Source organism: Chiloscyllium plagiosum, chromosome 26 (assembly GCF_004010195.1).
Source record: "Chiloscyllium plagiosum isolate BGI_BamShark_2017 chromosome 26, ASM401019v2, whole genome shotgun sequence".
NCBI lineage: Eukaryota > Metazoa > Chordata > Chondrichthyes > Orectolobiformes > Hemiscylliidae > Chiloscyllium > Chiloscyllium plagiosum.
Window position 1 is genome coordinate 38,310,758 of NC_057735.1, and position 15,650 is coordinate 38,326,407.

Genomic DNA, 15,650 nt, shown 5'->3' on the forward strand with positions numbered 1-15,650 from the left:
ACACCATCTAGGACAAAGCAGCCTGCCTGATTGGCACCACATCCGCAAGCATCCACTCCCTGTATCAGTGATGTGAAGAAACAGCAGTGATTCCTACCTACCAGATCACTGCATAAATTCACCAAGGCTCCTTGACAACATCTACCAAACTCATAAGCACTGCCATGTAGGAGGACAAAGGCAACAGATACCCAGGAACACCACAACCTGCAATTTTCCCCTCCAAGCCACTTACCAACCATAAAATAGGAAATATATTGCTGTTCCTTCAGTGTCCCTGCATCAAAATCCTGAAACTCCATCCATAATGGCATCGTGGGTCTACCTACACCAAATGAACTGCAATAGTTCAAGACAGCAGCTTCACCACCTTCTCAAGGGCAACAAGGGACAACCAGTAAATGCTGGCCAGCCAGTGATGTCCAAATCCCCATAAGACATTTTTTTAAAAAAAACGTTAGAAGTCCTGTAGCATTTAGACCAAGAACATCGTTCCAGGTTCATTTGCCTTTTAGGGTTGTTGTAGACATTTTGGATGGTTAAGCTAAACAGTTTAACTAAAGGTCAGCCGTAATAAGGTGAGAATCAGTTATTTTATTGAACTGAACTTAAAAGTTGTTTCCCAAATATGATGGGCATGGGGATTGTTTAAGTATATCCCAAGGCACATGTTTACTCGGGAATGTAGAAGTGTTTAGCTTGTAAAAAGGAAACTAGGCTGTCTGTAGGTTGAAATGTTTATCAAATAACCTTGACGGACTTGAGGCTTATGTTTGTTCTTGAAGTCATTAAGGCACAAAAGGAGATCACTCAGCCCATGGACTTTATGCTGGCCCTCAGTAAATCAATCCAATCATTTCCCAATCCCCTTCTCCATCCCTGTCCCCTATACTTCCCTGAAGTGTCCATCCAATGCCCTTCAGAAAGTATTATTCATGCTCATTTCGAGGGCAGAGTTTCTGTTTAAAAAAGATCCATCTCCCCTGCATTTTTTTCCCCAAACTCTTAAATCTGTGGTTGCTAGAACTTCAGCTAAAGGAAGCAACTTTCCTTTGTATAGTTATGTAAACCTGTCCCAATCGACATACAAGGACAGAATACAGAGGTCTCAGCTGAATCAAGAAATTTTATGGGACTCAAATTTACCATTGTTTTCTGACCTATAATTTATGTGGCACGTCTTGGTCTCTTAGTGCTCACTTACAGCCTGTGATCAGATGTTTTGGAAATAGTGACAGCCGTTAAAAGGGCTGTGATCCTCTCTATCTGCTTCCGAGATTCCTGGGTATTTCTCCTGGTTGGGACCACACGTGAACTGATAAACCAATCATCTGGCTGAGTGTAAACTAAGTCGAACATATGATGCAGAAAATGCTGGAAACACTCAGCAACACCCCTCTAGGAAGAAACCAAGTTATTGGCTCAACGTTTTGAGGGAAGGGAAGGGGTCCAGGTGCCAGGATTGAAAGCAGGTGCTGACCTGGCACTGGCAAAATGTGGGAACCTGAAGTGGTATTTTACTGATGGTGACCAGTTTGCTGGGACTACCATATGCTTAGGTTCTCCCAGAGTTGCTCGTCCAAACAGAGCAACATCAGCAGCTCCACCATCGGAGGTAGCCTCTGATGAGACTGTGAGATGAAGGTGAGATGGTGACGTGCCCTTGAAGACAAAGTCTCAGTTTTATTCAGCACATCAAGGTCCTGGCAGGGAGGTTCAAGTGGTGGCCACAGGGTTGGCTATTGCTACTGGGAGGGGGGGGGGGGGGGAGATGATGCTACATGGATTGGTCATAAAGAAGGGCCTTCTTGGGAGGCCGCTAGGATCTACCTAATAGTCTATCCACTTGACTATGGAACACTGGTAGTGATGGAAGGTGGCTAAGAGGTGCGTCCGTTGGCTGCTGTGCTCAAATTCTTGCAGCTGGTTGAATGCTGGTTGAGGCCATCTTGCCTCCTAGTCTGTTACCATGGTTACATCCAGTCCAATGTTTTTGGTCAATAACTTTGTTTTGTTGTCAATAACCAAGTGCCCAAGATGGTCACTGCTGCCTGGGAAATAGACTCAACGAAGCACTCCTATTTCACACCCTAGTGAAAATCAATTCCTTTCCCGTTTTGTGCACCACACAATTTCAAAATGGGATTCAGTTTCCCCATTTGGGATACTTAATTGTGAGAAACTTTCATTTTCTTTCCCATCTGACTAAACCTGTTGTTGAATCTGAGGGGTCTTTCAAGCCAACAACTTGGAGTAGCTCATCATCAGATTTTGGCTCATTTAGAACCCTCTCAAACATGGATGGAGAAAAGCTGCCTTCGTTCTGAGACTCGAGAGGATTTCCATCTCAACATTGGAAAACATTTAAGTTTTTTTTTGGTCTGGTTTCCCATGTGCCCCTATTTTACATTCTTTTTTCCCAAGTCCAATTGCCATATTTTCAGTTCCATTCCCAGAGAGTGGACAAGGAGAGCCTTTTTCCAAGTATGGTGATGGCAAACACGAGGGGGCATAGCTTTAAATTGAGGGGCGATAGATATAGGTCAGATGTCAGAGGTAGTTTCTTTCCTTAGAGTAGTAAAGGTATAGAATGCTTTGCCTGCAACGGTAGTAGATTATCCAACATTAAGTGCATTTAAGTTGTCATTGGACAAGCATATGGACGTACATGGAATAGTGTAGGTTAGATGGGCTTTAGATTGGTATGACAAGTCGGTGCAACATCGAGGGCCGAAGGGCCTGTACTGCGCTGTAATGTTCTATGTTCCATGTTGATTAAGCGTAACATTTTTTTTTTGCCTCCATTGTTTGAATGACTATCAGAAGGATAGATGAAAGGGAGATGAAGTTTCCCTTTTCTATCCTCCATATTGCAAGCCAAGGTGATGTTTTGAGCTTTACAGACCTGAACAGCTGAGGCTTTGATTCTGAATTCTGAACAGGTGGTATCTGTAATTAAAGTGTCCCTCTCCATCATCATTGGCAGTAAGTGTTATCTAAAGGATTCTTGTGTTGCTCCTTCTGTCAATCTCCACAATATTCAGGTTAGAAGATGCTCTACTTGCAGTCAGCGACCAGATATACAGAGAGCTCGACAAGTCACTTCCTACCCATGGGTATTCTCCCCTGACAAGTGAGCAGGGAGCCAGCTTAAAAGGACAAATCTACAGCATTTCACACAGCGACAATGTCATTTGGAATCTGATTGGTGAGTTCATTGTATAATCTCCAAAATAAGCAGAGCCCTCCTGGATAGTGACCTGTGGAATAGAGGCTGTTTTCTGAATGAGATTGAGCTATCTTGTCATTACTGCATGTTGCTGTTCTTTACACAGAGCAGACCGAAATCAGAAATAGTAACTAGAGTAGGCCATTCAGCTCCTCAAGACTCTACCTGATCATCTACCTCCATGCCAGTTTCCCACTATTCTTGACTCTTTGATACCATGACTCCCCAGAAACCTATCAATTTCTGACTTGAACATGCTCAGTAGTTCCACAGCTTCCACAGAATTTCAAAGATTTACCATTCACTGAGTGAAGAAAATCTTCCTCTTCTCCGATTTAATTGGCCTATCCCTTAGTCTGAGACTGTGCCCCTGATCCTTGACCTTGAGCACACGGGAAAGATCCTTCCGACATCCATCCTGTCGGCCCTTTAAGAAGTTGCAAGTTTCAATGTGATCGCCTCTCATTCTTCATAATGCTGGAGCCTTCTCGATCTCTCCTAGTAAGAAAATCCCACTGTACCAGGGCTTAATCTGGTGAGCCTCTATTGCACTCCCTCTCTGGCAAGTACATCCTTCCTTAGATGAGGAGACCAAAACGCCACACAATATTGCAGGGGCAGCCTCATTCCAGCTCTCTGCAATTGCAGCAACTCCCCTTTAGTCCTGTACTTAAAGTTCCTTTGCATTGAAGACCAGATGTGAATTGACACACAATGTTCCGTTAATTCCATTTACATTCAACATTAATAGTGTCTGGAATGACTCAGCTGGTTAATGCGGTGTTTATTGTGGAACCGGAGCACTTTGGCCAGCGTGATCCCAGGATGGATTTGATTCTGTGCTAGCAGCATTGGAATTAGCAATGGAGCCCAGAGGAGGGAACATTAGTCAGGACTACCCCATTCCAGCCTGCCACAATTGACTGTCTTTGCTGTGTCATAAAGGGTGGCCATGGTGGTTAAATGCTAAAGGTATTGAGCTGGACCCCTGGTTGGGCCAATACCCAGAGATCAAAATGTAGGAGAGGGAACAGCTCAAAATGAAGTGCTACCATCAGAATCAAGGGTTTATTAGAAATATTGACAGTATTCACACTACTAATTCACCAGTAAGGAAAGTCCACCAATAAGTTTCATTCCCTTTGTCTAGATACAAAGGGAAGATATCTACAGATCTTCCCTAAGCGAGGTAATGCAAACATCCGGACTATCCAATCCAATATTGCCTAAACATCTAGGTAATCCAAAGAAATAGGCTCCAAACATTCGGAAAGTTTAACTGAAATGTTTGAATTTCCCCAACACCCAAGATCTCAATCTCTGAAGATGCATTAATTTCCTACTTAGTGAAGAGAAATACTATCACAATATACATACTGAAACCTGATCAATGTATTATGAGAAAATTTCATACATATTTTTTAATATTTATAGACCCTATCTTGCTAGGACCTACTCTGCAATGTCATTTAACTGGTTTCATTAAGCAGTATCTCTTTTTGTAGGTGAGCGGGTTCATTCATACCTGAAGGGTTTTCTCAACTCCTCGAGTCCACAGAACGGCCTTCATGCTCTCCCCGGGGGTCTTGCTCCAATTCAGGCAGAGCTAAAGGAGGTTGGCTGCACCTTCAGCCATATTCTGCACCACAACAGGATGGTGTTTGGACCCTATTACTCCGGGATACTGGCAAAGCTGCTCTTCCCTGACAGTGACGCTGGGATGGACTCTCGCTGAGTCTGCAGTCAGTTGATGGGTAAGGATCAGAGATGTTAGAGGTGAACGAGAGTTATCTGAGGTATTTACTATGTTAACCCTATCCTTTTGGCCACGGTATAATTCTAGAAATGAGTACAGTTATCAGCATAATAAAAATTGTTGTTGGTTTCATGCAACAAATATCAATCCCATGGCATCCAATAGTCTTGTATCTTAACCATTGGCAACTACTCATAATGTTGAAAGGAACACTTGTTTTCAATTTTTACTCCCTTCCTTATCTTTGCTATCCATATGTCATACATCCTTTGTGGACACGTTTGTAAGTAGGCAGTGTATTGCTAACATAACTCGAAGCCCTTCAGAACTGGGATTCCTGGGCAGGGGGAGTTGCCCTTATGAAGGAAGGTTGAACAAGTAGGGCCTGTTCCATTGGAGTTTAGAAGAATGAAATGCAATCTTACATAAGAGACCCTGAGGGAACTTGAAAGGGCAGATGCTGCAAGGTAGTTTCCTCTTGTTGAAGGGACTAGAACTAGGAGACATAGGTTAAAAATAAGACGTTACCATTTAAGATGGAGTTGAACAGGAATGTTTTTCTCTTAGAGGGCCATGAGTATGGGGACCCTCTCCCCAGAGAGGGGGCTATGTGGGGTTGTGGTCACGGTCAGATCATCCTTATCTTATTGAACAATGGAGCAGATGTGAGGGGCTGAATGGCTAACCACTGCTAACTCATGATCATTTATAGATATTTTTAATTACACACATTATGATACACCACCTGGAGCAAGTGAGACTTGAATCTAGACCTTCTGGCCCAGAGGTTGGGACATTACCATTGCACAAAAACCCTTACACACAGAATCCATTTGGCCCATTATGTCTGCACCAGCATTCTGAAGAGCATCCCATCCTACCCCTGTAACCCCACATTTACTATAGTTAATCCAGTTTATCTGCACAGCTTTGAATCGAACCCGGGTCCCTGGCAATGTAAGGCAGCAGTGCTAACCACTGAGCCACTCTGCCACCTAGACTGTAGCTTTAGGGTGCAGGACCTGGAGTGTAGGGAGGTTAGGAACATGACATCAATCTCAAAGGAGGGTGCCTGTAAACAGGAAAGTGGCTTGAAGTGTGTATACTTCAATGCAAGAAGTATACGAAATAAGGTAGGTGAACTTGCAGCGTGGGTTGGTACCTGGGATTTCGATGTTGTGGCTATTACGGAGACATGGGTAGAACAGGGACAGGATTGGCACGGCTCCTTAACAACCCTATCGCCCTGGGTGGCAGCTTTCAGGGATTTCAGGGACATGGACCCCAAGATCCCTCTGTTCCTCCACGCTGCCAAGAATCCTGCCTTTAACCCTGTATTCAGCATTCAAATTCAACTTTGCAAAGTGAATGACTTCATACTTTTCCAAGTTGAACTCCATCTGCCTCTTCGCACCCCAGTTCTGCACCATGTCAATTGTCTTGCTGCAACCTACAACCAAGGTAAAAACAATGACTGCAGATGCTAGAAACCAGATTCTGGATCAGTGATATTCCTGATGAAGGGCTTTTGCCCGAAATGTCGATTTCGCTGCTCCTTGGATGCTGCCTGAACTGCTGTGCTCTTCCAGCAACCTACAACAGCCTACAACTATCAATTGCTCCACCACCTTCGTGTCATTGACAAACTTACAAACCCACCCTTTTAATTCCTCATCCAAGTCATTAACAAAACTCACAAGGAGCAAAGGACTAGAACCAATCCCTGCGGTACTCCACTCGTCACCGAACTCCAGGCTGAATATTTTCCATCTACTACCACCCTCTATCTTCAATGGGCCAGCCAATTCTGTATCCAGACAGCCAAATTTCCCTGTATCCAATGCCTCCTTACTTTGTTGAACTAATGCCCTGGGATCTTATTTGTTCACTTAATCTATTTTAATGTCTTACCTATAAGACAGCATCACTGACAGTGCAAACCTTCCTTAGCATTGCTTTGGCAATGACACCCTGCATTGTGTCCAAATTAAGGTTGAAGGAAACATGCTATTTAAACAACTTAATGATCACAAGACCAACGAACAGAGCTTCAAAATCCACAAAAGATTCAAATAAGTGGCATGAATATTCAGAATGCAAAGATCCTATAGTTTTATAGCACCTTTCATGACCTCAGGGTACCCCAAACTGCATCATGAGCATCACTAGCCCATGTGGCACTTCTGAAAGGTTAACATAAATGTATTGTGGAGTCAGCTCACACCTATTAAAAATGAATTGAAGCAATATCTGTCAAGAGGGAGGATGAAAGTGATTAATAACACTTCACCACAACTAACACTTCTTTCAACAAATTTAGCAGAGGAGAGAAACAATTTAGAATAATATTTTGAACAAGACAATCAAATAGCTGACAGAACTGTTTCCAAATATGTTTGATAAATGACATTGATTGACATTTAAGTGCTGAAGAGATTGTTATGTTCTGAGTCCTGCAGTGAAACACAGAGTAAAAGAACCAAATTTACTAAGTGACACCAAATGAAATAATTATCAATAAAACTTCACTTTCTGTAAGTTTTACTTTAGCACAAATCAGAATTAACATAAATAAACATGAATTCACAGGAAATGATACTTCAAATAAGGAGAGAAATTTAAATAGTTGAGGATATATCTCGCACAACCTCAAGCGTCCACTTCACTCCCCTTGGGACGCAGCACCACCCACTGCTCCAAGGTTCTCCAACCCAGCCTCTGGTACATGAGATTTCCCATTTCTCACTTCCCGATATAATGCAGAGCCAGGATCCAAAGGCTTTGATGGCAAAACAACATTTCTGCCCAATGTGTAGCCTCATCCACAACCCCACTCGTCAATATTTCAATACATCTGTACTGCAGTAAAATTATTTCATAAGCCTTAATCAGACCTCTGCAAGTTCATTGCCTCATCCCATCAATTCTCCATCCCCTGAAATATTTCCTCCTGCTTTCTCTCTTCCACCAATGGTGTTCACTCCATTAGCTTCTACACCACTATCTTTTACCATTGTCTCCCTCAACACTACCATCCTGTTGCAACTCTCATTGTTCTCTGGAGACTCTTCAACACTCCTGAGTTTCACCACCTTTATGCTTCAACTTTTCTTTCTGCCATTATTCTGTTCACCAAGTTGGATGTTTTCTCTCTGTACCTGTAGGAGACAGTAAGTGAAGAATTTGGAGAAGCCATACCCTTATCATGTGCTTTATCAGAAGATGTGAAAATAGCACCATAAATGTGGTTTATGGGAGAGGATAACTCGGCTTGAATGGTGCTAGAGACATCAAGATGATAAATGGCAGATAACATCAAGGAGTTTGTATTCTATGGGCCGAAGGGACAGCCAGAGTCCATTAAGATCTTCATCAAAACAACAAAGGGAGGCTTTGGGTGAAGGTACTCTGCACAGAAGGGTGTTAGGACATGATGGGTGTGAGATTGTTCTTTGGCAGTGATGTGGGCAGCAGTTGTGAACTGTTAAGTGTGGTATATTTTACCAGTGACTTCAACAGGAACTGTGTCTCACTGTGATTGGCCCTCCCAACCCAATTAAATTTCTGCCATAATGATTGGAATATGCTGCTTCCCACCAATCTCTTCTGTTTTTCTCCATTTCTCCCATTTCCTATTTCACATTATTTTCCTCTTTCATGCTTATTCTCTCTCAACTCTCTTGTTTTCACTCATTCTCTCTCTTTCATGATCTTGTCCCTTTCATTCATTCTCACTCTTTCTTCTCTCTGTCATTACAAGATGATTAGGGGTTTTACAAGATGATTAGGGGTTTAGATATGGTTGACCGTGAGAACCTTTTTCCACGTATGGAGTCAGCTATTACGAGGGGGCATAGCTTTAAATTAAGGAGTGGTAGGTATAGGACAGATGTTAGGGGTAGGTTCTTTACTCAGCGAGTCGTGAGTTCATGGAATGCCCTGCCAGTAGCAGTGGTGGACTCTCCCTCTTTATGGGCATTTAAACGGGCATTGGATAGGCATATGGAGGATAGTGGGCTAGTGTAGGTTAGGTGGGCTTGGATCGGTGCAACATCGAGGGCCAAAGGGCCTGTACTGCGCTGTATTCTTCTATGTTCTATGTTTGTCTGAATGTTTGTAAAACTGTAAGAACAATAGATATTTGCTTGCCACTTGCTATGGCTGGAAGCCTATAACTTCCAAAGCACAATCAAGAGGTACTACCAAAGCTATCAGCCACATAGCAGTGATTAACTTAACTTTCGTTCTGCTGTGTTAGTTGGCTCTTTTCCTCCTAGAATGATTCACATTCGAGGTTGCCACGAAATTCCATGTGATTTTTACAGAGTCATAAAGAAAATTTCTGACTGTTTTGTGCTGCAGACTTTCTAAATGACACCTTGCTCTTTAAATTGATGCTTGACACCCAGTACTGGGAAATCCACATGGACTGTGAAATTTGATCTGCAACTTAACAGGTCCTGAATGCATTTATGATTATACATCTGCCATTTGCTATTTGCCTACTGGTTAAACTTGAAGATTTGCTAGCAGAAAGAGGAGGAGAACAAAGATGTTGTAGCAAAGACTGTTAGTGCATCATTGGATGAGCCCATTAATATTACAAAGGCCCATGTCATGCCATTGACTTAACTCCATTGGTGTGTTTCTGAGATTGTGCTGGGGCCACCACAGGATTTTGAAACTGGAGGTTTGCAGCTCCTATCAAAATAGTATAGGAATATGTTACTTGTGGGTTAATTGAGCTAATCTGCTTTGAGAACCTATGTCATGGGTCACACCAGCCACACCCAGAGCTCACTGTAACTTGTGAAATTCTTAACTCCAACAGTTGTTGAAAATATACAAACCTGAGATTACAATATTGTTTTCATTGTAAAAGTATCTCATTTTGCAAATGTTCCCAATTATTCATCTGTCTGTATACATTCAGACCTAGTTGTCGTGATCACTGTACTAAGCTGTATGGCACAGTACATGTCGTGGTCTTTCATTCCCCACAGTCTGCAGTTAGTAATCTATACTCTTCCATCCAATCCAAATGACCACGATGAAAGGTACACTGAGCAAGAGCTCCTGACTCTTCTGCTCAGTTGATCCTGTATACTGTAATAACAGGAGGGGTGAATATGCACAGTTTTTACACACACAACTGCCTCCCATAAGGACCTGGCATTATAAAATCAACCAAACGAGTAATCCTAGATTCCTTCAATATGTTCATAGAACCCCTACAGTGTGGAAACAGGCCATTCTGCCCAACAAGTCCACACCGACCCTCTGAAGAGTAGCCTACACAGATCCATTCCCCTATCCTATTACTCTACATATACCCCGACTAATGTACTTAACCTGCACATCCTTGAACATTATGGGCAATTTTAGCATGGTCAATTCACCCAACCTGCACATCTTTGGATTGTGGGAGAAAACCGGAGCACCCTCCAGAAAACCCAAGCAGACACTGGCAGAATCTGCACACTCCTCACAGACATTCACCCAAGGCTGGAATCAAATCCAGGTCCCTAGCACTGGGAGGCAGCAGTGCTAACCACTGAGCCACCATGCTGCCTTGTGTTTGTTATAGAGTCAGAGAGATGTACAGCAAGGAAACAGACCCTTCGGTCCACCTCAACCATGCCAACCAGATATCCCAACCCGATATAGTCCCACCTGCCATCACCCAGCCCATATCCCTCTAAACCTTTCCTATTCATATACCCATCCAAATGCCTCTTAATTGTACCAGCCTCCACCACATCCTCTGGCAGCTCATTCCGTATACGTACCACCCTCTGCGTGAAAAAGTTGCCCCTTAGATCTCTTTTATATCTTTCCCCTCTCACCCTAAACCTATGCCCTCTAGTTCTGGATTCTCCACCAAAGGGAGGAAACTGTGTCTATTTATCCTATCCATGCCCCTCATAATTTTGTAGAACTCTATAAGGTCACCCCTCAGTGTCTGATGCTCCAGCAAAACAGCAGAGTAACACTGTAGAAATCTGTTCAAAGCTTGTTTAAAATTATAACTCTTCTTATTCACAGCCAGTGAATAGACAGTGACCAAAGGTGACCGCACTTTATCTAAGTTGCAGCATATGTTTTTAACTGTTATTTCTACAGAAACACACTACTGATGCTTTGTACAAGTATATTCATTGTGTGCCATCTAGTGGCAAACAAAACTTGTCCAATCTTGCCAAAAATATGGTGCCTTCAAATTTCAGTAATAGCAAGAATCTGAACGCAACATCTCAACTGATCCTTCAACTCAGACCCGAGGGATTGCTGTTCTGTCGGACATGCTGCATTTTAGATAAACCATTAATGCCAAGTCCTGTCAGCCCTCTCAGGTGGACGTAAAAGATCTCATCGCATTGTTTTGAAGTTGTCCCTAGTTTACTGGCCAATATTTATAATCCCTCAACCATTTTAAAAACTGCTTGTCTGGCCATCATCACATTGCTGTTTATGGTACCTTGTTTTGCACAAATTGATTACTGTGTTCCATACATTACAACAGTGACTGTGTTTTGTAAAATAAGTACTTTAATGCATTTGTTTATGAAATGTTGGCGTCGATGGCTAGACCATCATTTATGCCCATTACTTAGTAATCCAGAGGGTAGAGAGGCAAGCGTCCGGCATATTGCCATGGGTTGGGAGTCACATGTAAGGCAGACCAGATAAAGATGATCGAGTTTTCTCTCTAGTAAATGTTAGTGAGCCAGGTAAGAGTTTATTGTTGTCGTCTGGCTACCTCCTCATTCCAGATTTTTCTTAAGTTCAAATTTGACCATTTGCCACGGTTGGATCCAAACACTTGTCCCCAGAACATTAGCCTGGGGTTCGGAGTGCTACTTACCTAGAAATCACTTTGGGACACCCTGAAGATGGCAACAATGCCATCTAAAAGGAGTTTTCTCTTTTGCAAACTTTGCGTAAAAAAAAAAGTTTGAAAATATCCCTCAACAAATATTTTTTGTCGGTTTAGCTATTGTCGCAATTCAGTAATAGGCAGAACCTGTTCCGAATTAGAAATGTATCCAAACAGCAATGAAAAAATATGGAACCATCTTACAGATTGCAAAATATCCCTGGGGGTGAGCAAATTAGGAGACTGAAATATTTTACTATAATTATCTGCAAGGCAGGAGTGTCCTACAGCTGAGAATCCACTACTTTTGACATAATAGGGTGGCGTGGTGGCTCAGTGGTTAGCACTGCTGCCTCACGGTGTCAGGGACTTGGGTTCAATTCCACCCTTGGGTGACTGTCTGTGGAGTTTGCACACTATTCCTGTGTCTGGGTGCTCCAGTTTCCCCTTTCAGTCCTAGGATGTGTAGGTTGTGTAGATTACACATGCTAAATTGCCCAGTAGTACTCAAGGATGTGTGGGTTAGCCATGGGAAATGCAAGGTCACAGGGATATGGTGGGGAATGGAATTGGGTGGGAAACTCTTTGGAGTGTTAGTAGGGGCTTGTTGGGCTGAATGGCTTGCTTCCACACTGTAGGGATTCTATAATGTGGAAGAGGAGTGATGAAAGAAGAAAAAATAAATGAATAGTTGTATAACTGTGAGAAGTACCTATAATATTTACAGCCAACTCAGAAATTTTAAATGAGATTCTGGGCCAACTCATCATTTCGATTGCAACTATTTGTAAACTGAGGTTGTACCAGTAGGTGGCATCAACCCCAACAGTATGAACATTTTAAAGTTGAATTTTTCACATCAACCTGAAAAAAATAGCAGCCATTTGTAATTTAAGGAATTCGTTTAAAGTCCAATAATAGAAGTTACAAATTTAGATACATCTTGCATTGCAATAGGATTGAAAGAGACATAAAAATTTATTATTGAAGTGTTGAAATTTATAAGTACAAAGAACATTTCACTTCCAAATCAGAGTGGAAGCATTTCATGTAATGTGAGGCTGTAATATTTAATCCAAATATTACATGAAACAATCAATGGAATGTTTTCTATTGTGATAAAATGATAGCGTGACTGAGCCAAACAGATAATTTCTCTCCCAAATTGTGATAACTTCTTTAAAGCTTCAATGAAAAACCGGAACTCAACAGTTCTTTTCGTCCTTAGATTTTGAAAGCAGAACTTCCTCACCAGTTCGGCAGCTAGAGTCACTCTATGGCAAGCCACTAGGAGGCAAACATTATCATCAGTTGCTGAGTGGTGAGACCGTTTCAGGCCATGACCACTGCAACCATCACTCCAGGACATTAGTCTGGGATTCTGGATTACAGTGCAGTGACATTACCACTACTGTCATGCCACAGCTCCCTTAACTACATTAGAGTGGTGCCCAATGAACTCCTGCCGTGTTGACCTATGGATGAGTTGACTGGCCTCCAAGAAGCACAACCATTTTGCTTTGAGCTCAGTATCACTCCAACCAGTGAAGAGTTCCTCTTTCTGCCCTCGCCCCTGAATCCCATTGACTCCAGTTTTGCTAGGCCTCCTTGATGCCAAGTGGTCAAATGCAGCCTTGATATCAAGGGCAGTCAATCTCAGCACACCTCTTGAGATCAGCTGTTTTATCCAGGTTTGGAGCAAAGCTGTAGCAAAGTCATTAAACGTAGAAGATAGAAGGAAGAGTAGGTCATTCAAGCCTGCTCCACTATTCGTTATGAGCAATGGCTCATCATTGAGCTCAATATCCTAATCCCATTTCCCAGCTCCCACCCCGCCCCCAAATATCCCTTAATCCCTTTATCTACAAAAGCTATCTCTCCTCCTTCTTGGAAAACATGTTTTGGCCTCAACTACTTTCTGCGGCAGTGGATTCCACAGGCTCACTGCTCCCTGGGTGAAGAAATTTCTTGTCATCTCAGTCCTAACAGGTTTACCCCTTATAGAAGAATACAGCGCAGTACAGGCCCTTGGGCCCTCGATGTTGCGCCGATCCAAGCCCACCTAAACTACACTAACCCACTATCCTCCATATACCTATCCAATGCCCTCTTAAATGCCCATAAAGAGGGAGAGTCCACCACTGTTACTGGCAGGGCATTCCATGAACTAACGACTCGCTGAGTGAAGAACCTACCCCTAACATCAGTCCTATATCTACCCCCCCTTAATTTAAAGCTATGCCCCCTTGTAATACCCGACTCAATACGCGGGAAAAGGTTCATACTGTCGACCCTATCTAACCCCCTAATCATCTTATCCTTAAACTGAGAGGCCTGGTTCTGGAAAATCAACGTTCCAGGCAAAAGCCCTTCATCAGGATTGCTTTTCCAGCACCACTCTAATGTAGACTCTGATTTCCAGCATCTGCAGTCCTCACTTTTGCCTAGTTAATTTTAACCTTACTACAAATCCTCTTGCAAGGATGCCTACCATGAAGAAGTTCTCCTCCTCTCTCCACAAGAATCTGTGAGTCTCTTTCTCACTGCAACCCCCAGGGTCATTTCCTCATGAGTACAATTTTAACTGACTTAATCTCTCCTCATACATCAGTCCTGCCATCTCGGGAATCAATTTGGTGAACCTGTTGCTGCACTCCCTCTCTAACAAGAACATCCTTCCTCAAATAAGGAGCCCAAACCTGCATATGATATTCCAGGTGTGGCCTCACCAATGCTCTGTACAATTGTAGTAAGACATCCTTGTTGCTGTACTCTAATCCTCTTGCTATGAAGACCAATGTACAGTTTATCTTCTTTCCTGCCTGCTGCACTGACACGTTTACTTTCAGCAACTGATGCACAAGGACACCCAGGTCTCATTGAGCATTCCCTTCTCTCCATTTACAGCCAGTCAAATAATAATTTACTTTCCTACTTTTACTATCAACGTGAATGACCTAACACTTGTTCATATCATACTGCATCTGCCAGGAAATTGCTCACCTACTCAGCCTGTCCAAATCAGATTGCAACATCACTGCATCCTCGTAGCCCACTCTCCCATCCAGCAATGTATCATCTGCAGAGTTTTAGATATTACATTAAGTTCCCTCATCTAAATCATTAACATATATTATGAGTAGCTGTGTTTCTAATACCTGAGGTACCCCACTAGTCACTGCTTGCCATTCAATTTTACACATTAATCTCTTACGTGGGACTTCGTTGAAATTCCAAAACAAACCACACCCACTGATTCCCTCTGATCAACTCTACTGGTTACATCCTTGAAGAATTCCAGTAGATTTGTTAAGCAAGACTCCCGTTTTGTAAATCCATGCTGACTGTGTTGATTCTACCACTGTTTAAGTGCTCTGATATAAAATGCTTGATAATGGATTCTAGCATCTTCTCCGTTACTGACATCAGACTCTTTGGTCTATAATTCCCTGTTTTCTCTCTTCCTTCCTCCTAATTAGTGGGGTTACATTAGTTGCCCTCCAATCTGTAGGAACTGTTCCACAGTCCAGGTGACCACTAATACATCCACTTTTTCTTGCACCACTTCCTTAAGTATTCTGGGATGTAGATTATCAGCACCTGGGGAATTTATCAGCCTTTAATCCCATCAATGTTTTCAACACCATTTCTGTACTAATACAGATTTGCTTCAGTTCCTTCCTCTCCCTAAACCTTACGTTGTTCTTCATTTTTGGTACCTTATCCTCCTTTGTGTCAATCATGTCTTTGTTCCCCATTATAAACTCCTCTGCTTCTGACCGGAAGGG

At 42.6% G+C, this 15,650-nt stretch overlaps 1 protein-coding gene across 3 annotated transcripts in view; it reads left to right on the top strand.

Moving 5' to 3' along the window:
• LOC122563263 (T-complex protein 11-like protein 1) overlaps positions 1 to 15,650 on the top strand; it is a 57,112-nt gene that overhangs the window by 38,128 nt on the left and 3,334 nt on the right. For all 3 annotated transcript variants that reach the window (XM_043716907.1, XM_043716906.1, XM_043716905.1), the window contains 2 exons: positions 3,045 to 3,208; positions 4,735 to 4,983. In XM_043716907.1, the coding sequence (XP_043572842.1) occupies positions 3,045 to 3,208; positions 4,735 to 4,964 (394 nt within the window). In that variant the 3' untranslated portion in view covers positions 4,965 to 4,983. The remainder of the gene's footprint in view (positions 1 to 3,044; positions 3,209 to 4,734; positions 4,984 to 15,650) is intronic.